This window comes from Columba livia, chromosome 4, assembly GCF_036013475.1.
Source record: "Columba livia isolate bColLiv1 breed racing homer chromosome 4, bColLiv1.pat.W.v2, whole genome shotgun sequence".
In the NCBI taxonomy this organism is placed as follows: domain Eukaryota; kingdom Metazoa; phylum Chordata; class Aves; order Columbiformes; family Columbidae; genus Columba; species Columba livia.
Window position 1 is genome coordinate 16,389,179 of NC_088605.1, and position 21,473 is coordinate 16,410,651.

A 21,473-nucleotide genomic window follows, 5' to 3' on the forward strand; every position below is an offset into this window, starting at 1 on the left:
CATTTTGATTGCCTGTGATCACACATTTGATACGCCATGCAGACATACCCTACTGGATAGGTATAATTCCATATCCTATTGCTCTGCTGAAAATTTATAAACCAAAAATCCCCTCAAACCAATACGAAGTGTCCGTATACACAGAAAACTAACTAAATGGTAAAATAATCAATGAGTTTTTTCCACTACGTGGAAGAAATATAGTTTCTTAATATAATATGAAACGTGTTTGATTTTGAAAACATGTTTTCAATCCGATGAAGCTAACATCTGTCACAACTTGCCCAAGAAAAATGGGCTAACTTGTGCCCCAGGCCCATAGCTAACACTGCCAGAGAGCAGTGCTCAGAAACCTGAGAGGAATCTGAGTTATTGTGTAATAAGGTGATATCAATATTATGGACTTCCAGAACCACACAGCACTGGGAAAGCTGCTTCTGTGACCCTATTGCCACAGTATTGCAGCTTCCTCAGTCTTTGATGTATTTAACCTGACAAGGCCTTGCTATTATTAAACTTATTTTTGAGATTAGGAAACACGTGAAATACACAAAAATTCTCCTTGTTCACATATATATTTAAGTTGTTATGCTGGGGTTACTTAGATGCATCCTTTGATGTGTGCTATTGTCCAAGGTAACACAGGTAAGATTAGCATTGGTGTGACAGGTTCCAGTGATGACAGGGTCATCACTGCTCTCTGTGGTTCCTCTAATGCACTTGACTCTGGTAGCAGACAGCATGTGAATTGACAACAGGATGTCCAAAAGGTGTTAACATACTATACATCCAGGAGGTGTTAACCTACTATACTACTATATGCTGTTTTCCTTTGGCTCTATTTAATCTACTAGGTGTCTGGAATCCTAGATAAATACCTGAAGTCCTCAGAGAAATCCAGGATAACAATTCTTGATGGAAAAAGAGATGAAGTTCAGGTAAGGCCATGCACATTGCATGTTTATTTCCCCAGTGGAAAATCAAGCTGCAACACATTTCTCTTTTCCCCTGCCCCCACAGTATTTCTTATAACACATTTCTGCTCTATTAATAGCAAACAAGGTATTCACCATCATCATAAAAACCTTGTGGTTGAGAATGACCATGTGCGGTTGCTAGTAAGTTAAACTCTTAGCTTCTGCAACACTGCTCAGCATGACCACTGCTGTTGCTCTGCTGCTGCTTGCTATTTCCCATCTTATTTCTATCTCAGGTCTTGCCACTGCTGATCCAAAATGCCAACAGCTTTCCCCATCAGGGTACTCTGTGCTGCTGCTTGTAACTAAGCACTACAAGGATTTGGTTGGTATGTTACATGCAGTCAAACACGTCCCTCATATATCCTGAGGCACTTAATCTTTCTTCATTAGCAGATGACACATAATGAATGAACAATTAATAGTTGTTGGCTTTTGGCTAAAGTAAAATCTTAGGCACGACTGTTCAAATATTTCATTCCACAATTGATCCGTCTCTTCATATGAATGGCCATTAAAAAAAAGTTTAGCAGCAGGTACCATTACTTATTATTATATTATTAGTGCTGTTTGATTTTTCCCAAATTTTGGTCAAAAGCTGAATATTTATAGGCACACCTTTGTGATAACTGCAGGCCATTTAACTGGAATTTGTGTCTTCATTACAGTGGTAAGTACGAGTCAAGTTCAGCTACAAGGCATATGAAACGGACTCACCTCCAGCTTTTGGAGCTTCCTCGGAGCATGGAGTTTTGTCTCTAAGGCAGGATGAATACTGCAGACCTGCTCAGCTGCCACTGGAGTCTGGAAGTCTAAAGCAATGGTGGGGCGAGGGAAGATATTTCTTTAGTGCAACATATAGGTTTAAGTGATTTGAATGTGGATGTAGAAGACATGAAACTTTTTGAATTTTGCAGAAAACTGAAGTCACGGCACATGCATTTTAAAAGTCTGCACAAAATGTTGTCTGGGGTTGCCAGCTTGCTTCATTTGTTGCATCCATTGATTTTGAGATGCTGGCCACAAAGAGGCACATGAGTTTCCTTGTGGGTGAAAAAGGATATTTTTCAAACGCTTTTTCCAAGCTGGAGCTTACCTGGGAGCTCACCACTAATGATGCCTTCATCAGACAGATTTCGCTGCACACTAGCATCTCAGTGGGAGGTCTCCGCAAGTCTCGGTAAAGCAAGCTGGATTCTAGAAAGAACAAAGAAAACATCGTTCCTATGTGCTGCTTGTTACCAGACAGATGCATATCCAATGGGTAATAAATCAATTTGGTACAAGAGGAGAACTGGTAACTGTTTTTCTACAACTATTTTCAAAGGAAGATTTCTCTCACATCTCCTGTCTAGAGCCCACGTGGCCCCTGAGTGGTCTGCACTGCAATGCACCACTCAGATTGTGCCCATTATGTGTTGTTTCTTGTGAACCAGCAGTATGTTCGGTGATTTAGTACCATATGACAAAATGGCACATGGTAGAAGGAGCTCTAGACACCCTCCACCAGAGCTCTGAAGCATAATTCAGCTAATTCATCAGCTGATGGATCAAATGCAAAGACTCCCAGACTCCATGAAAATACATTTTCTTATAACACCCAGAGTTCAGAAGTCAAGTTTTAGACCCTATTATTGACTTCTAGGGACCAGAGGCATTTGGAAACACTTATCATCCCAAATACAGGAGAGAAAACAAGACCGTAAGATTGTCTAGTCTCAAAGGCGCTTCTAGCAAACAGCAGATATGTTTTAGTCTCTTGCATGGTTTTAATTGGTAGATGAAATCTGAGGTGACTATGATGAGCAGTAACTTGTCATAATTGGGTGTACTAATGAGAACATTTAAACTAGTGGGAACACGCCTAAAGAAAATAAACATTTCAAGTGTTACTACAAACAGTGAAGTCTGTTTCTTTCTGGACTTCAATTAAGAAGGATACTGTGACATGTTAGTAGCCACTGGATAAGACTGTTGCTCATTACCAACAATAAGTTGGGAATGGCATTCATAAGAACTTCCCGTGATCGATAAAAATCAGCAGCAACAAGCCAAAGAGTGGGAGTTAACACTCCATGATAACTGGATGTAGCTGTTGCAATAACAATCAGAAAAAAATATGCCTGGATCTTTCTTAGGCACGTAAATGTTTTACATAATTTCTATGAACATATAATTTTAAGTTGCCTTTTTCCATACATGTCTGTTCACATGATTATATATTCTAATAAAAAGGTTTTTAAGATGCTCAAAATTTTAAGTTGATTTCTTTTGCTTATAAATTAAAGCTATTTGGTTCATTTAGTGAATAAAGTAGATTGTCCACTAGACTGATAATTTTAACGGGGGACTTGGATTAAGTTTATCGTCTGGCTCTGCATTATATATCAGTTCTTCCAGAATCTAGGAAGTAGTTGGATTCCCACTTCACGTTTGTTCATATTGCTTCTGTTCAGCCATACACCCACACAAACACTTCCAGCTTCTGGAGGAACTGAGAAGCCAATACAAGTGTTGACATTTTGAGCTGTTGGAGAGTGTAGGTGCTGGTGGAATTCATCAAAGATTTATGAGGAGAACATTCAGAAATTGTAGTGAAATTGCCAGCTCTTGGTCGCTCAGCTTCATGATGTTCCCAAATGCCATTCTGTGGTGACTCAAGTAAATGAACACTGACTCAGCAAATTCTGAACCCAAATTAATACTTAATATAAGTCCGGAAACTTGAATGTACGTAAACTAGGAACAGATTTAGCTTACAGATTCTACCACTATGTTGACACATAGTCTTAGTTATTTTAGTCTTTGGCATGGACTAGCAATTCTCTCAAAACAGATATTTCAGGCAAATATAAGGGAGAAAGGTATGCTCAAAACCAATCATCATTTGATACTCCCTTATCAAAGTAGAAAATATATCGTCTAAAAGCACTGTTCAACATGCTGGCAGCCACTGTGAAGAAACTTGAGCTGCATATTCTTGGAAGCTGAAGAACTTCCATATTCATCAGATTTAGATGAGGTTCTTAGGGACACAGTTTAGTGCTAGAGTTAGGTTAAGTTATGGTTGGACTCGATGATCCTGAGGGTCTCTTCCAACCAAAATGATTCTATGATTCTATAGGTCAGGTATCTCAAGGTATCAGTGTGGGTCATATTGACGGAAGTGTTTGCTGAACTCATGCAGAAGTTGTGTCTTGTATTCATGAAGAAGCCTAAAAGATATGACACTTCATTACATTAAAAAAGAGTCTGGAAAGAAAGAGCTGTTGAAAGACTTGTTTGTGCCTTTGCTACTTTCTCCTTTGGTCTTGTTTTCAGTCATTCAATTAGTTCTGTTTGAAAACAGTTAATTATTTGGCCACCTCTGCCTTATTGGTCAACAGTAAATTATAGTAGCTATTTCAAAGGATAAAATTAGTCCTAATGATAGGCTATTAGCCAAATTTACTTCTGACTAGTGGTTGTGTAAGTCAAGAGAAGCTCCATTAGTGTTGAATAGACATACGTCCCTGAGAACAGTGGTTTTGTTTAACTATGTAAACGTCAGGAGGAAAACACAGGGCATCTCAAGAAATACAAATACAATGTTTTCAAATGCAAAGGAGAAGCCAAATTCAACATTCATTTGGCAAGAGATAAGAAGGGTGATATGAAGTTGGGTGCCATGTAGGAAGTTGAGTTACTTTTCATCTCTAAGTAAATCTTGCCCTGCTTCCAAAGACTGAAGCCAAGATACTAATAGAAATGTTGGCTATACCCTTGCCAGAACTGTCTACAGGAGTAAGCACGGGGTAAATTCAAATGAACCACACAGGCATGATCTGATATCATCAGCTCCTAATAAAATCCTAAATTCAGACTTTAAGGTGACCTCAGCGCTGCAGTACCAGGTACAAAACTGAAACAAAATTAGGAAAAAGAAATGCCTACAGTTTTTAATAGGAAGGGCTCCAAAAGCCAACAAGCACCTGTGAGTTCAGGAGTTTGTAATGACTCACCAAGCCTCACTTAACCTGGTCTAATACAATTCTGGTGTTTGTTTTGGTTGATTGTTTGTTTATTTTTCTTTTCATATGCCCCTGACACATACTTCATCTGTTCTTTGAGAGGAAGGAGGCATACATTTGTGTGATGTGCTTCTGGAGTAATCCTGGTTTATGTACATCTTCTTCAGTTCTTTCATTGTGACAAAGGGCTATAAAATAAGCTGATACTTGAATATTCACCTGAAGATAAGGTGAATGTCAAGCAAGAAATATTATATCTGATAGCAGCAGCATCCAGTTAAACATTGCCAGCTTTTGAAGAGGGAAACTCCACTGGAAGTTTCCTTGGAAACATACTCCAGCTGGTTGAGGGAAAACTATCTACTCAGGTTCTAAGAAGTCTTTTTAATACCGTTACATCTCTTTGTTTTACTCTCGTTAGTAAAATTATTGTATGTTAAAACAGATCTTTCCTCCTTTTATTATTTTCTTTTTCTGCATAATGCAGCAACACACACTGTTCTTCAAAGCCTTTTAATTATAGGCATAGAACTTTAAAAATTATATTTCTATGACCCTTCCCTATACCCTGAAAAAATACATGGAAATCAAAGTAGACGTAAATTACCAGTCTATGCTTTCTGTGAATTATATTTTTATACATCACTAAGCATCACACATACAGAATCTCATATGATAATTTTTTAGCATTTCTTTTGCATATACATTTTTTCTTCTTTTAGTTTGAAAAAAAGACAAGTTTACAAATGCGATTTCTTTTAACACTATTCCCCTTCCATTGCCTGGAAGCTATCCCTCCGTTTTACCAATGTGAAACTCTTAAAAATCATGGGTCACCCTTATGAGGTTAAGTTAGAATGCAATTGTTAAGGGATTAATAAGGGGGTGGTGGTGGGCGGTTTATTTGGTTATCTGGCTTTTGATCTGCTGAGGTGGACTTGTCTGTGGTTTATGCTAACTCATACTGAGGGCTGGAACTGCAGCCATCCTTTGGAGAGCCCTTTGGAACAAGGAGTAGGAACAGAGCTGCCATGGCATGTCCATCTCTGGGGATTCAGCTGCTGTGGAGTAGCCCAAAAGCAGTCCAAGATTTTCCAGGGAATCACACAGCTCTAGAGTGACTCCAGAAACTACATCACCTTCAGGCAACACGTGTGAAGGTAACTCGTATTATATAAACAATATTCTATTATCTAAGCATACTCACTATATATAATTAGTGCACATATTATGGATGTATAGAATACATTCCTGTTACAGATAATATTGTAGTTCCTGTATTTTAAGATTCATCTTAAGATCAAAGGTTTTGGCTGACTGGAACAACTCTCCTCTTCCTTGGCATACACAAAGCACCACAGAGTACTTCTATGTGCACCCTCACAGACAGTTTTGAACATGTTGCAGGCTCTCATTATATAACAAAGTCCCTTTGATGTGCCTGTTTGTTGCCTGGAAATCAGTGCAAGACTCCCATGGTCCACTGGGAGGCCCAGGTTAATTAAGTCTGTCATTTCTCAGTGAGGTCTGGTATGATCAGTGACTGAGGCAGCCAGGTAGCAACAACTTCATGGGAAGTCTTCATAGTTCTTCCACCTACTCATTAACACTTTTTTGTCTTAAACTAGTTATTTCTAGTGGGATGAATAAGCAACTTTGGAAGTTCTAGTAGCTGAATAAAACACGTACTTTACGTGGACAGCAGCATGTTTTCAGAGAAACCTATTACATGAATCCTCATTAAAGAGATATGTTTGGCCCTAAGGCATCCTTTTCTGCTAGTAGTAGCTTTACAAACAGGTAAAAAGCTTTGTAATATGTCCAGTCCCCTCTCTTTAAGTGTGACCCTGTATTATCTCACTGCGGTAACGGCAATGCAGGGAGCAAGGGAGACACCTGAATATCCTTTTGAAACCTTTAAATGCTCAGTGTCTGATAACTCTAATCCTGCTAGGACTCTTGCACTGTGCTTTCTCTCCTCTGTCTCTTTTAAGAGAGGTCATGACTGCAGCTGGGGTACAAAGTTTCCCTACTCTTTCAAGGGAGGGAGAAGGAAGAATTTCAAAGAACACAGGAATACCTACAGCAGTCTTGAGATCCATGGGATTTGTTGTACTATTCATGGTACAAACAGGCAGTAGCCATGCATGCTCCAGCCAGGGATGGCACCACCACCCTAGTGACAAGACTGCAAGGCACCTCTGCAGACTGGAACCTGCTGAATTTCCCATCCTTGAAGCTGGATTCTTCCACTTGATCAATTCCCAGTGTGCTAATCAGAGTGGTATCACTTGGAAATAGCCTACAGGAACAAACAATACAATATATTGAAATGGAATGAATACCAGGCAAAGACATGGGTGAGGTACAGCAGCTACCAACAAGTATTGAGTTGCCTTGCTCAGGGCACCATCAGAAAAAAAACAAGGTAAAGGTGGAAAAGGGAGTGGCATTTATTATCTAGGTTCGGCTATGTCTACATGGATTGAGCACGGAAGCGTAAAATGTATCTTGTCTGAACACTCAGTCTCGGCCATGGTTGGCCAAATTCAGGTGAGGTGATATCAGGCGGTAGGTGCTCATTGGCCCCCTCGGGGGAAGAGGAGGGTAGGGCACTCCTGGAAGCAGCAAATCTGAGTCACTCAGCTCCATTCTCATATAGGTAGTCATGCAACTTTTGAGATTAGATATCTAATCTATACTGTTGCCAAAGTGGTAAATGAATAAAGGAGGTTGCAAAAGGATCGGAAACTCATTGAAGTGAAATTCTGCATGAAAATGAGTAGAAAATACTCTGCAGATAACAATAAAAGGGTAAAAACTTTAAAGTTAAAGGAGCTGAAATTTTATGGATTCTCAAGCAGTATTGCATGGCCAGAGCCTTTTGCTGGGCATTAACAATGTCTGCCCATTTCCTACTCAATACTTAGATACCTCTTAATTTTTCCTGGTAAGACTGCCATATACTAGGAGTTAACTTTAGAAAATCTCCTAACTTTAAAATTTTTCTCTCCCCTTTTATTAAAAAAATAAATGTTTTGACTCTCCAAAGTTTGGTGAGAATGTGAGAATTTGTTGGAGTGGGGAAGGTGGGTAGGGGTTGCATCCACCTAAAAAGATCATCCATAGTCCAAAGCAGTTACCAAATGTATAAGTATTCCACATTGCAAGAACAGGGAAAAAAATCCCTGAAACTTTTTAACTCTGAAGCTAGAATGAATTTCCTGTCTTCAAAAGCCCTACACTTCTTTCCAAGTAAATATTCAAATTTAATACCCACAGCTGACTGGAGAAACAAACTATGTTGCCTAGAAAGTAAGCTACTTTTCCCCAAAGATACTCCTAATTTTAAAATACCTAGAAGTTAGCAGGATATTTTCAAGAACAAATAAATGTAGTTCCTGTGCAGAGTGATTTAATCGTCAGGCATGAGAAGGGAACTTTAAAGACCTCTATTTAGTTCCTGATTCAGCCACTGGTTTTCTCCCTGTGATCGTCAATAGTATCCAGTCTTCCTATACCTAATTTCCCAGTTGTAAAATGGGCCTGATTTTTCCATAACTCAGGTTGATGCTAAGGAAGCCAAGATCCTTATGTTTTCTTTATGGTAGGACAGAGGATTTGGGCTGCACAGACATAATTTAAATCCTTTAATTGTTTTCCTTCCCTGTGTTCCCACTTGCCCTGCTATGGCAGGCATTAGAAAAGTCACTACCACCATTACTCCAAGTTATTCAAACATAAGGTTTGACACAATGACAACTGGTGCACCTGGGGTAAAGAGACAAAGAACAGAGCTCAGCTGTGAACTTTTTTGTATGGACCACAGACTCTAAGATGAAAAATGCCAGGAAAGGTTTTATTTATCTCAACCAGCCTGACTCCAGAAGCACCAAAGTTATACTGACCCAGCTGGCTCCATAAATGCCCAGAAGAAAGCAACTCATACTTAATTGCTGTCAAGTGATTGCTTTGTAGATGTAGGACTCAAACACCAGGCTTGGTAAGTGCAATGCACTTAGCTGTCGACTTGTGGTCTGTACAATTACAGAAAAGGCTGTTTATGAAGTAAGACTCCAGATATATTTGCCTCAGACCCTACTATTCTGAAATGTGCTCTTCCGAAAAACAGTCAAAACCACGTACCCACAGACATTAAAAATCCCATGCTTTGGTTGAGACAGTTTTGAGATCTGCATTCTCACATTAGCCCACCTTCCAAGGAAAAAGACTGCACTGAGGTCTCCTTTCTCTCCTGATGCTCCACACTTTTCTTGTAGGATACTGGCACAACTGCATGCATCACAGGTGAAATGTGCCCAGGAGCTGTTGAGATCGAGCATGTTTTACTCCTGCAAAGAGCCATGAAAATTTAAGCCAGTCCTGAAAGAAAACAGGAAGATGAAGCAGCAGAAAGGTAAAGCATCCCTGGAGAGGAGCGTGCAGCTCCCACACGTGAGTCCAGGAGCTGCCAGTTCTGCACATGGAGATGTAACTCACAGATCTGGAATCCCGAGTTGGAAGCTGCTCTGGGATGTGTTACTGCCAGCATGGTGTGTCTGTCTGTCTGGCAGCCACAGGAGAGCAGAACCTCCTGGCAGCTCAGAGCAGGGCCGACCACACATCAGGCAATGAAGTACTTATTGCAGTACTCCTGAGGGGAACGGCTGCTGAGGGCAGTGAGGGCTGGACGTTTTCCAAAACATCTGGAGCAACAGAGCCTCTTAAGCCAGACCTGCCCAGTGCTCTGGTTGTGACCTGGGGCTGTTACACAGGTGGCCACAGACTGGATTAGATATTCATAATTAATTGCTACAGTGTATGATTGATTGAGCCAAATGTGTGCTCCTATTCCTTCCTCTGCACCTTTTGACTTCCTTATCTCAACAATCTCCTCATGCAAAGTGCTGTAGGCCAACACACAAAGCATCTAGCAGCTGGAACTCACCTGCGCTTCCAATACTTACCTCTCTCCCTCAATAATAAGGAGTTGGCAGCTGGTTTTCCATCCTGCTTGGCACCAGAACAGCTATGTTTTCCAGACTACACAGGAGTTAGTATTGATGCCCATTTTTACTGGAATTTTGCTTTTCTATGGGCATCAGTCCAATAGAATTCATCCTGCACAGCATTGTGATACCCAGTGTTTCCACAGGGCATGCGGAGACTGGAACTTCAGTAAGAAAAACTTGCTTCTTTTTTAGCATTCAGACTTGGTAAAATTCAGCTGAACCCTTCTCAAACATAGTTTGCCTGACTAATAGCAGCAGCCCACATTCAAGATATTAATCACCTAGACATCACAATATTGCAAGTAGCAAAGAAATGTAAATTAATATCATATTAAGTACTTATGAGAGCCTCCAGAATACTGCAGCTAATGTCCAAGCTGAAGCCAAGCCTTCTTCCCAACTCTACCAAAATAATTTTAACTCTGTGTAAGAAGGCTTGATTCCCAGTAACAAGCAAAAAACCCCAAAGCTGTGAGTTTAGTAGCATATTCCCCCCCTTATTGAGGACTTCCATCTAAATTTAAGTATTTTTGCTAAGTTAATTCTTCATTGCAGAGGAAATACTCCCTAATACTAAACAATGGCAAGGGCCTTTATTGCTGTAGCAATGAGACAGAGTAGCATTAAAATGCCCTCCCAGACTCACTCACTTAAATAACAAGTAAGTATGTGACAATGAAGGAAAAGAGGGAAGTTGCAGAAGGTTAGTTACTCATAACATCTTAAAAATATTTTCTGAAATATTCTAGCAGTGAGATAATTACAGAAGGTAACTGTCTATATTTTCTCAAGAGACAGAAGTATTATTTTAATTTGCTAGAAACACTCAGGAAAATTGTATTTAAAGAAAGTTCAAGTTTCTCCAAGTGGGTCAGTGTGGTAGGAGACCATCCTTCCCAGCTGTATGCCACCAGAAAAACATAACTTGTGCATTTCATTTCTTCTAGCTAGAGTTTCAAATATTAGTCAAGCTCAAATGTCATTATTTAGCTTTACATTTTCTAAAATCTCTATTCTTGTAGAGTTTGGATTTTTTTTTAATATAGGTGGAGTCTGATGCATAGAAAGGTATTTATTAGTGTACTCTATACACAAAGCTAAGAGAAAATGAAACTTCAAAAGAACATTCAGGCAGTGTTGAGCACAAGTGCTGTAGCTGGTTGAGTAAGGAGTCCAGTCCTGGGCATAGGTACCAACTTGTGTAAGTGATTTTATCTCTCCATCTCTGTTTAGGTGCCAGAAAATTAGTATAACGTGCTTCAGTCTATGGAAGAAATGCGAGAACTGAAGTTTGCAAAGTTTTCTAACATGCTTGGATGAGACTGGATAACTGACTTCACAAAATTATGGAAAAATCTGAAAATCTTGTTGCCTTTCCTTATCACAATGACCAAAACTAATAATGCTGTAGTTCCCTATTAAAATGTTGCTTGCACTGGCTGAGAAAGCTGATGTCTGAAAAGCTGCAGAAGTATTTCTACAACTGCTTTATAAGCAACACTTTGCCGAGATCTGGTGAAAGATCAGACTTTGATAAAGGCTTAGTACTTACAGAGAAATCAATTTAAACACAGAGAGAGCATATTTTGAATATATTTTGAAATTTATTTTTCTTAATACTTTTTAGGTCAAAAGTATTGTACATAACCAAGAAGTGCATGGCACTGAATTCATCACTTTGGCTAGCACAGCTCAAAGAGGGGCAAGGAGACTACTTATATACTTCTGTGTAGAGCATGTAACATCCATTAGTAACACCCGTGTAGCGACCTATGTGTAAATAAAATGTATAACATCTTCAACTGTGTCAAGTGTAGTCTGTTGTGTATATACAAAATCAGAAAAATATATGCCTTTTTTTTCTTATATACACTATATAACATGAGAATAAAATCTGGAATAGTTTGTGGTAACTTAGATGAGACTGCACTTTCATGATAGAGAGCTTTAGAAACACTGTCAGCATTTTTTGTCTTGCACCATTGTGATAAAAAAGTTGCACAAAGAAAGCAAGCTTTCTGGACAGTATTCCTCAGCTACCTTTTTCTGATCAATATAATCGATGTCTTCAACACAATCCTGAGGACCGTGTTCCAGCTTTTTTTCAGTCACAGAGGCAGCTGCTGGAGTCTGAACAACTTCTTTTGTGTGATGAATTGCGTTCCCTTTCGCAGGACCCACTGACGTTAGCAGGCTTGAGCGGGTCAGCTTGAGGTGAGCGCTTCGTGGGCCTTTCCTACATATTTTAGATTTTAGGACACTTTTTGGGTCTTGACAAATCTGCTTCTCCTTCTTTAGGGATCGTGAGACTTGTTTCCAGTAGGATTTCTGGTTTGCTGCATACTGTGGACAGGCTGAAGGGTCTCCAGAGAACTCACACCAGAACTCACTGTCGTCGTGTTTGCACTCCACATGCACAGTCGCAGCATTCCTGTCCGTCACTGCCCAGGTGCACTCAGCGTTTTCCTTGGTTTTAAACTTGCCTTTGGGAGATGCTTTTCCTCCTTTTGACTTCTGGCCTTTTTCATCTCCTTGGTTAGATTCAGTTTGTTTTTTTCTACCATCTTCTATGCCTTGTCTTCCCTTTTTTCTCTCCTTCTGTCTTTCACAGTTGGCTAGTAGCATGTGGGAGACCACAATCAACACACAAAGAAGTCCAAAGCTTTTGATATTCATGGTCCCTGTTTTGCTTGTTATCTGCCTTCAAAACAAAAACAAACAAGCAAAAATATTTAAACATTTTCCCTTAATGTTTGACTCAGCAGCGTTTCAGACATGGTACTGCACTGCTCTTTGATACCTATTAAAATGGTGTTACCAGTAAAATCCTCTGTCCTTTGTGTGAATAATACCTGGTTTTGAGAACCATTACATACTATCCTTGAAAACTGTAGATGGCTGTGGAGTAAGTCCTTACGATCCAACACTTAATTATCTATGTAATGTCATTCCCAAAGTCATTCCTAGGACATGCTACTGCTACTGATGTACCTTAATTAAAATCTCTTCTGCTGTCAAAAACATAAGAACCTGGGATTATTGAATCTCAGAGGGATATGTGAAGTTAAAATATATAAAGCAGTTCTTGTTCCCCGTGATCTCCCATTTTGTAAACGGCACATAAGTGACTTTGACTCTAACCTCTGGCTCTTCTTTAAAAATGTGCCAGACAGAAAGGAAACCTTTTGGCTAAAGCTAAGCAAAATTATTTCTTGAGCGTCCTCAAAATTGTCTTAATTCACCGGCTATGCCTATATTTCAGTTTTCTGTTGAAAAAAAAAAATGATACTAGCCTTTCCAGACACCGAAAAGTACCTGTTGATGCATTCTTTGCTGCCTTGACTGATAAACAGATAGAATAATGTTTTTGCTTTTGAAGACAACTACAGTATACTGGGCTGTGTCTAAAGCTAAAAAAATTAAGGGACAAATATGCAGCTTCAGTTTTGAAATGTACCTAGTTAGAAAATTATTATCAAGGTGATCCCTGCATCTGCACAGAGCACATATATTTCTGTAGGTGTTTATGAAGCAGCTTTCAGGATCACAGAATACCGTAACAGTAATACTATGACAGTAAATAATACTAAGTAATACCATAATAATAATACCATAATAGTATATCTGGCATGTAGCTGATTAAATCCTTAAATATGTTCCTCAGAAGTTTCCACCATGGCTGTTTCTGTAGCCAAACTTCCATGTTAGAAAGCAGAAATTAATGTGCAGGCATGCTAATAAAGAACCTATTTCAATATTTAACTACCTGAAAATATCTTTAGTTACATAAATACATGATCCAGAATACATAGGTAGCAGCAGATGTGAGTAGATCCTGCTTTTGTATGGCTCTTACTTGGCTTGCTTCATGCCTTATACTATACACAGAGATTTTCACGCCATAAAACCCTCTTCAGAAAAATCCATGTAGCATTTACAGTTCTGTTGCAAATACAGCAACTAAGAACATGAAAATGAATAATGATGTGACAGTAACTTTCTGTTGCAAATGGAACAGGGCAAAAGTAAGGTAACTAAAAGACATACCTTGCACAGGGCTTGGAGACACCCAAACGCAACTCCTGATGCAACTTGTCTCTATCAAAAGAATCAGAGCTAGTTGTAAAAGCAGCATGGTATTTATAAAGGCAGAGACACACCTTCAGGTCTCCAGGAAGGCTGTTGCAACACAATAGGATATTCAGTGCCATGTTCGCTCACCTCTGACACACCTCCTTGGAAAAGGGCCAGTTTGCATTCTTAGCATGAAAGGAAAAAAACCCACAGCTTTGATGGGGTGGCAAGATGTGTTTGTGCAGTTAGATGTTGCTTTAGCCAAGTCCTTCCCTCTTCATGAACAGCGATACGAACTTTATTAGATCATGAGCTACTCTAAAAGAGCTTTTCCCAGCCATTGAAGGATGTGTCCTGCAACGCCCTAAACAAGTTGCAATACCATTGTGTTTAGCAGAACTTGGGTAGTAGAGTTCAATTATTTTTTGTGAAATGAAAACCAAAAGCATTTTGAAGTTACCTTTCAAACATTTAATTACCTCCTGTCACAAAAATATATCAGAGAACATTTAAAAATCAAAATAAGTAATTATTCTGCATTAAGGGCAGCATTCATTATGGTGAGATGATCATAAGCACAAAGTTCAGAAACAAATTCAAGCTCCTTCAGAATTAGTGACTACAGTCACCTTGCTTCTGGGGCATAAGAGCTGAGATCAGATGCACAGCGCTGATCTGTGCTCCTGCCTCTCTGTCAGCTTTTGTGTATGCAAAGAAGTGAGTTACATCAAAAGAGCATGGGACCATGTCTAATGCATCTTAATGTGAAAAAGATGATGGCAGTGAAAGAACAAGCATTAGACAAATATAAACATATATTCAAAGTTGGGATAGGCATCCCTTAAAGAATGGATAGAGCAGGTAGTGCCTTTGTAGCTCGGTTGCTTCAGGTGGTTTTACTGGAGAGAAGTAACCAGGACATTTGTTTTAAATGCTTGGGGAATACTTACAAGGATAAAAGGTGGGATGCAAGAAGAGATGAATGTAGAAATTGGTGTAAGATATAGGCAGGTCTTCCTCTTTGACTCTTTCCCATCAGATATAAATGGGACAAAGCTAGAGGAAAGGCATTGTCTGGACTGCTTTGATGATGAGAAGACTTAACTTTCTGTAGAAAATTAGGAGCCAAAAAGGAAGAAAAAGTGTAATTCTGCAATGAGTGACAGACAGAAGTGTGGGGAAATGGAAAAATTTATTTGAAATACTAATGGTCTGATCTGTGTGCCAGGACTGTCTCCTGATTCATCAGCTTATGTTCAGCTACCTTTGATGTTTTCTGATCAACTTGAACCATCGGATCTGCCTTATGCACCTTTGATTGGCATGAGTTAGTATGAAACTATTTGCTATAGTCCACTAAATGTGGAAGATTTGTAGTCAACACTGGCAAGGGCTCATCAATAGGGGTAAGGATGGCTCAGGCATCAGAAAAAGTTTAACAGGTCATCAGGTTGGATGAGAATCAGAGAACGAGGATACTGTAAGAGAGGAACTGCCTTGCTCAGGAATCCTCAACTCCACATAGTACCCACAGTATCATCTGGAGTATTAGTATTTAGCATGGATCCTCAAAGCTGCAGCTGCATTAGTGTGGCTGCGTGCCCTAGCTAAGGAGCCTCTCGTCAGGGCTAATAACTTCTGGAACGGCATCAAGCCGAAGTGGCTACACTACCTCAGGTTCTGGCACTACTTCAGGTATGACTTTGTCATGCCTCATTATCTTGTGTAAGCATACTATGAACTGATTTTTGCGTGACAGATTAGGGGGTTGGTTCATTCATATCACCAAAAAACGCCACCACCAAACCACCAACGCACTCCACTACTGTGACTGAACAACTTCTACAAATAGGAAAATAAAGGAAGGTTACAAGAAGTATGTAAGGAACCACAGATAATGGGACCAAGCGCAAGGTTTACAGTAAGGAACTACGTGTTCCTGTCCCAGCTCTGCCACAGGCTTTCTTAGAGATATTCACTAGGAAGTGCCAGATGTTTTTTTTTCCTGGAAAAGGAATATAATGCTTATTCTTTTAGATGATGTTGCAATGATTTTTTGTTGGCGGTTTCAAACCTTTGTCAAGGTTTAAGTCAAGGCAGCAATAAACTGTGGCAGACGCTCCCTGTTATCCCCTTTACTTCCCGCCACCCCTTTCCTTTAGATTGGAAAGATGATAAGAAAGATAAGGGGAAAGGAAGAGGGACTTAGACTTCAAGTTGGAGAGTTTTAAGGGATTTTACTAACGCTACTAATAGAGAATATATATACAAAATATACAAAACCAATCTCAAATGCTCGATGTGCAGTTGGCGTCACTCAGCAGCAGAGCTGGGTGTGCGGAGCTGGACTGCACAGCAAACCGGAACCTGGTTGCAGGATGCAGGGCCTGAGGCCTGTAGATCACAGGCAGACAGACAGGGTTCTCTCTAGGTGCCGCCATGGTCGAACAGAGAGTGACCCTCGTGATCACCCTCTTATATAGACAGTATGACGATTATGGGATGGAATACTTCCGTTGGTCAGTTCTAGTCACCTGTTCCATTCACCCCTCCTCAAACATGCCCCTCTCACAACGGAACATGGGAAAACTTATCAGTCTTTCTTAGCTACCATAGTAATAAATCTAAACATGATCTTCTTCAGCATGCTGTTGGTCTCTTATCAGCACCGAGTACAGCATCCTAGGAAAAATATGCCGGCTAAAACTTAGAGAAGTACAGCCACCTAGATGAACTTAGCTGAAAGAAAAATCACTAAGAGAAAACTGGTCTTGTTTTTAACAAAACCAGGACATTCCACCCCTTATTCCATACCATTTGAGTCATACCCAAATCACTACTGCTTTCTGCCTGTCTTCAAATGTATATACACACATTTACTGGTGAAACTAATCACAATGTATTGAAAATACTTTAAAATATTTAAAAAGATTTAAACCCTCCATCATTCATCACTTCCAAAATTGCCTAGTTTTGCCTTGCAAAATAAGTTTCAATGTCAGTTTCAGCTCAGCTGCCCCACTGTCAATGGGACATATCTGTGTGGTCTTCCTGCTTCATAAAAATGGGGGAGGACAGGGAGAGAAAAGGCTGCACAAGAGAAGATTTCCTTTCTGCCACCTCGATATTCCCTCCCTGAGGTTGTGGCAGACTGGACACACATCAGCTCTTCCCATCTTTAGCATCCAGAAACTTCTATTGAGAATTCTGCAGCCGAGTGCTTGTTGATGCGGATGATTACATCTTTGAGACAATCCATCGCGACCCAGCTGGAACTCTTTCCTAGCCTGCTTAGATGATTTCAAAATCACAGTAAACTAAGATTTACTTATTTAGGTACATAATATTTAGTCTCAGTCTACGGAGCCTGGCCTGGATATATTTTTGTTTTGTTTTGTGGGGTTTTCTTTTATTTTTCTATTTTTAATATATGTTTCTTTCATTTTAATTAGACATGAAATTATGTTTTATGGATGCCTTTTACCTACCTGGGCATATAATGTATATTCATACTGTACCCCAATAATCCCGCTGGGAGCTGCCTCATCACTGTCTCCAGGTGACCAGAACACTTTTTTTCTTTAACTTTCATCTTGAAAAGAATGCACACAAAATTAAGGTCAGATCTCCATTACTTAGGTGCTTAATTAGCACCTAATTGTCAACAAAAATTGCTGCAAAAACTTGTTTATAATAAAATTTCCAATGAAGTGGGTTTTTTCTTCTTATTGTCATGCATATTTAAAGACACACCTATGTCTTGCCCTTTGCTGAGCTGAAATGCTGTTTCCTTGTAAACTGCGGGCACAGATTTTACCGCAGAACAAACAGTGCAGACTAGTCATTGAAAGACAGTTTGGTCCATGCAACATATGGCAAACCTGAACAGCTAGTTTGGCAAGATCAAATTTATGGGGTGCTGCTTAGTTATTAAAATAGAAAAGCACAGAAAATACTTGGAAACATTACCAAATAAAAGTAATCACTGACATTTACAAACATGGATGCCCAAATCTCAATGTGAGTTTTGTATTTTAAAATCTTAATCCAGACATATTCCTGCTGCTTTTTGACTGAAACAAGACAGTTAATCAGCATTTAAAAATTTTCACTAGAACTACTATGATTAAATCTAGCTGGTGTCTTTCTGCTGTTCAAGCAAAGAGAGGAAGAGGTTTTATCCTTATTCCTAATTATGATTCATTGATGTGGAAGAAGTGCAGTATTTCCTAAGTTAGTCCTTATTGCTGCTTATATATTATTCACAAATACATATATTTGTAAATAGGAAATTATTACCATTTAAACTATTAATTGCATTGGTGCATTTTTGGCAAGCTGCAGTTTGCTTGTGGTGTCATCTATGTGACAATGTGAGGCTTCTGTTCATTTATAGTTTTTTCCCTCACAGAATAAAATGTTAATTTTACATACAAACATAATTTAATTTAGAAATAGTAAATGATCAATGAATTCCCTTGACCACCTACAAACACATCACTGTGTAAGAATATCAGCTATTTGTTAGTCATACTTGTAGACACCAGGATGCAGTTCTCTGTGCATATGCCCAGGCAAAGGGAGTTAGAAAAGATCCAGCATCAGCAAAGTGAACAGCTGCTTATATTTCAAATGAACATCCATGAGTACCGTCCTGCGGCATTCAGGCAATCCTGGTGATGGAGAGTGACTCACTGCATCAGGTAATGTTCCAAGGGTATAAAAGGAGAACTTGATTTTAATGAGACTCCAGGGACACGTGTAGAATCAGTCCCTCTGTCACAATACTCCTTTTAGCTTCAACAGTTTGCACACAGGCTGCCTTGAAAACTGTGTCCCTGGCACACACCACACCTTGCGGCACTTCTCTAGAATGAGGCTGACGACTTGGGTAAAAGAACAGGATCAGGCATGTGTATTATAAACCTCACTTTCTACTTTTACATATACACCAGAAGTGAATATATATTTGCTACAAGACCTGAAGAAATAACGATATTAGGCACTCTGTACCTAGAGTTCTTTTAAAAATTGCCAGCCCTAAAAAATGGACGATGTTAAGCTGCAGTTACTTCCAGGGCTGAGGGGGGTGGTTTGTGTTTGTAATGTGACTAGCATTCCAGGTGTTCCCTGTGAATAAAAGAATGCCATCAATGTATATAAATCACACATTTTGAGTGTACAGGTACACACATTATTAATATTAAATTCTTACTACAATTAAAACAGACTAGCCTGTTCATGTCCTGTTTACTAATGAAATGCAATAACGCACAGGATGTAGGTGTACACCATTTTGCACTTCCAAATGCAAAACTGTTTTTACTGTGGCAGTGGGTTGTTCTCTGGCACCTTTCATCCCTGGGTAAACAAGCTTCAGGCAAAGAAATCGTAACTTTATTTTGTTTTTAATTCTGTGAATCCTGTGTCTACAAAAGACAGTGAGCAGGCAGCCCTGAATGCTGAAGCCCTTTTACACAGCAACACAAACGTTGTCACACGGGCAGTGGCACCAACACCAGCCTTTCTGTATCACCGCCAGTGCCCAACACTTCAAATGAACATTCCACAGCCTACTGGCACTTCTCTGAAAGAGACTAGTTAATTAAATATGTGGTGATGGTTTTGCTGCACAGAGATCTGTTTACCAACTATTTTACATGGAGGCATAATTATTTGAAAGGAGGTTGAAGAAAACTCATTAGTTAACAATAATTTTCAGTTGCTTCTGACCTACAGTTAAATTCATATTAAATAACTATGAAAAAAGCACCAGATTCTCTCTTCGTTGAGTCTTTAATGGTGTCTAATTATTTTACAGACTGGCCAAAACTGTTGACTGAACTCGGCAGAACAGCATCACAGTGAAAACTGGTATCATGAAACCCAAATAATAAAGAAACAAACAAATCCAAACAAATACTAATGTTAAGATAATTACAGAACAACAGAAACTATAGGACTTCTGTATATTAATTATAAGCTAATAAAAAGAAGAGCACCTTACAAGACTAAATGCTAACATTATTTAGCAAACTCCATGCTGAGGTTCCCATTTGCAGATGCTCAGACATTTCCATTAAGAACTATACTTCTGAAAAGCTAGTAAATTAAGTTCAGTAAATTATACTCCTCCATACAGTGGTTATCTACAAGTGAAACTAACAGCTTAATCATTTGATCCATCATTCATAGCCCTAGTAGTACCGATTACCTTCCTCATCTATGAATTCAGTAGTTATTACTCATAGTGTTATTCTTCATTAACTCGCTGCATTATACTGGTAACATTTTGATTAAAATATCCTGAAATTCATTACTGCCAAAGCGTAGTTTGTCTTCAGCAGGGGTCTGACCCTCATACCTGCTCATACCTGGCAGTCAGCAGCGGTTCATCCTATGGAACACCCTCTCACACGCAGTCAGGAGGAGAGATCTTTTGTAAACTTTCTGAGTATTCCTTTTCCTTGGTGGGGAAGGACAGCTCTGTTTTCAGAAAAAATGTAAATGGTTTTAATTAAACCAAGGAGATCCAAGCCAGCGATGAAGCACCACCATTAGGAATATGGTTCTGAAATGACAAAGAAATCTCTCTTGTTCCATTAGATAATACAGAGGAAAGTTCTGCAGACCACACGCATACAGGAGACAGGAAACTTCGATGCCAAATGGGATTGACAAGAGTCTTCCATCTTGGCAGGGGGAAACTTTCCAAATTCAAACAAGGATAGGAACATTTTAGAGGACTCCTCTCCCTTAGTTTTATTGGGAAATTATGTTGAACCAATGTTAAAGGAAGCTTGCCTTGATTTTGAAAAAAATCAAATAATCACCATAGCTAACTAAACATGATTACCCTCTCCTACACAGGATGTTAAATGTTGATACCATGATAAAGATGGTTGTTACTGTACAAGAGTTAGTGGAAAACATATCTCAATTTAAGCAGATCCTAAGATTTTGTTCCCTGTAGATTTGCATCTGATAATGCTGCAGGGTCACAAAAGAAGAGATGGGATTAGATAGATAGGAAAAAAATAATAATAATCTATTTTTTCCTTTTCTTTACAATTTGGCTTTCACAGAATATAAAGGTTAAATTTTATAAAAGAAAAACAAACAAAGAAACAAAAAAGCAAACAAAACAAATGCCACAAATCCAAACTTAGAAGAAAAATAATGTAAAACAGAGGGATAGTATACTGAAAGGTGTGTTTAATACTGATTTTTTCAATATCAAGAAGAACTTAACCTCAGCATCTGAATTTTACATATTTTCTTTTAACTTTAGCTCTAATGGAAGTTGCCACTTCTCTATCTTAATCACAGCTGAAGATTCTCCAAGCACAATCATTTCCTTGTCCTGGGGTTTTATTTGAGCAGGCTCGCTGCTCAATTTA

General features: G+C 39.1%; 1 protein-coding gene across 1 annotated transcript; it reads right to left on the minus strand.

Annotated features, from left to right (window-relative positions):
- Positions 1-11,583: 11,583 nt before the first annotated feature.
- On the minus strand, positions 11,584-14,225 carry FGFBP1 (fibroblast growth factor binding protein 1). The gene is made up of 2 exons (XM_005501315.3): positions 14,047-14,225; positions 11,584-12,700 (listed from the first exon to the last, which is right to left on the minus strand). The coding sequence occupies exons 1-2, from the start codon at positions 14,208-14,210 to the stop codon at positions 11,959-11,961; spliced, it is 906 nt and encodes a 301-aa protein (XP_005501372.2). The 5' UTR covers positions 14,211-14,225; the 3' UTR covers positions 11,584-11,958.
- Between the last annotated feature and the right edge of the window lie 7,248 nt (positions 14,226-21,473).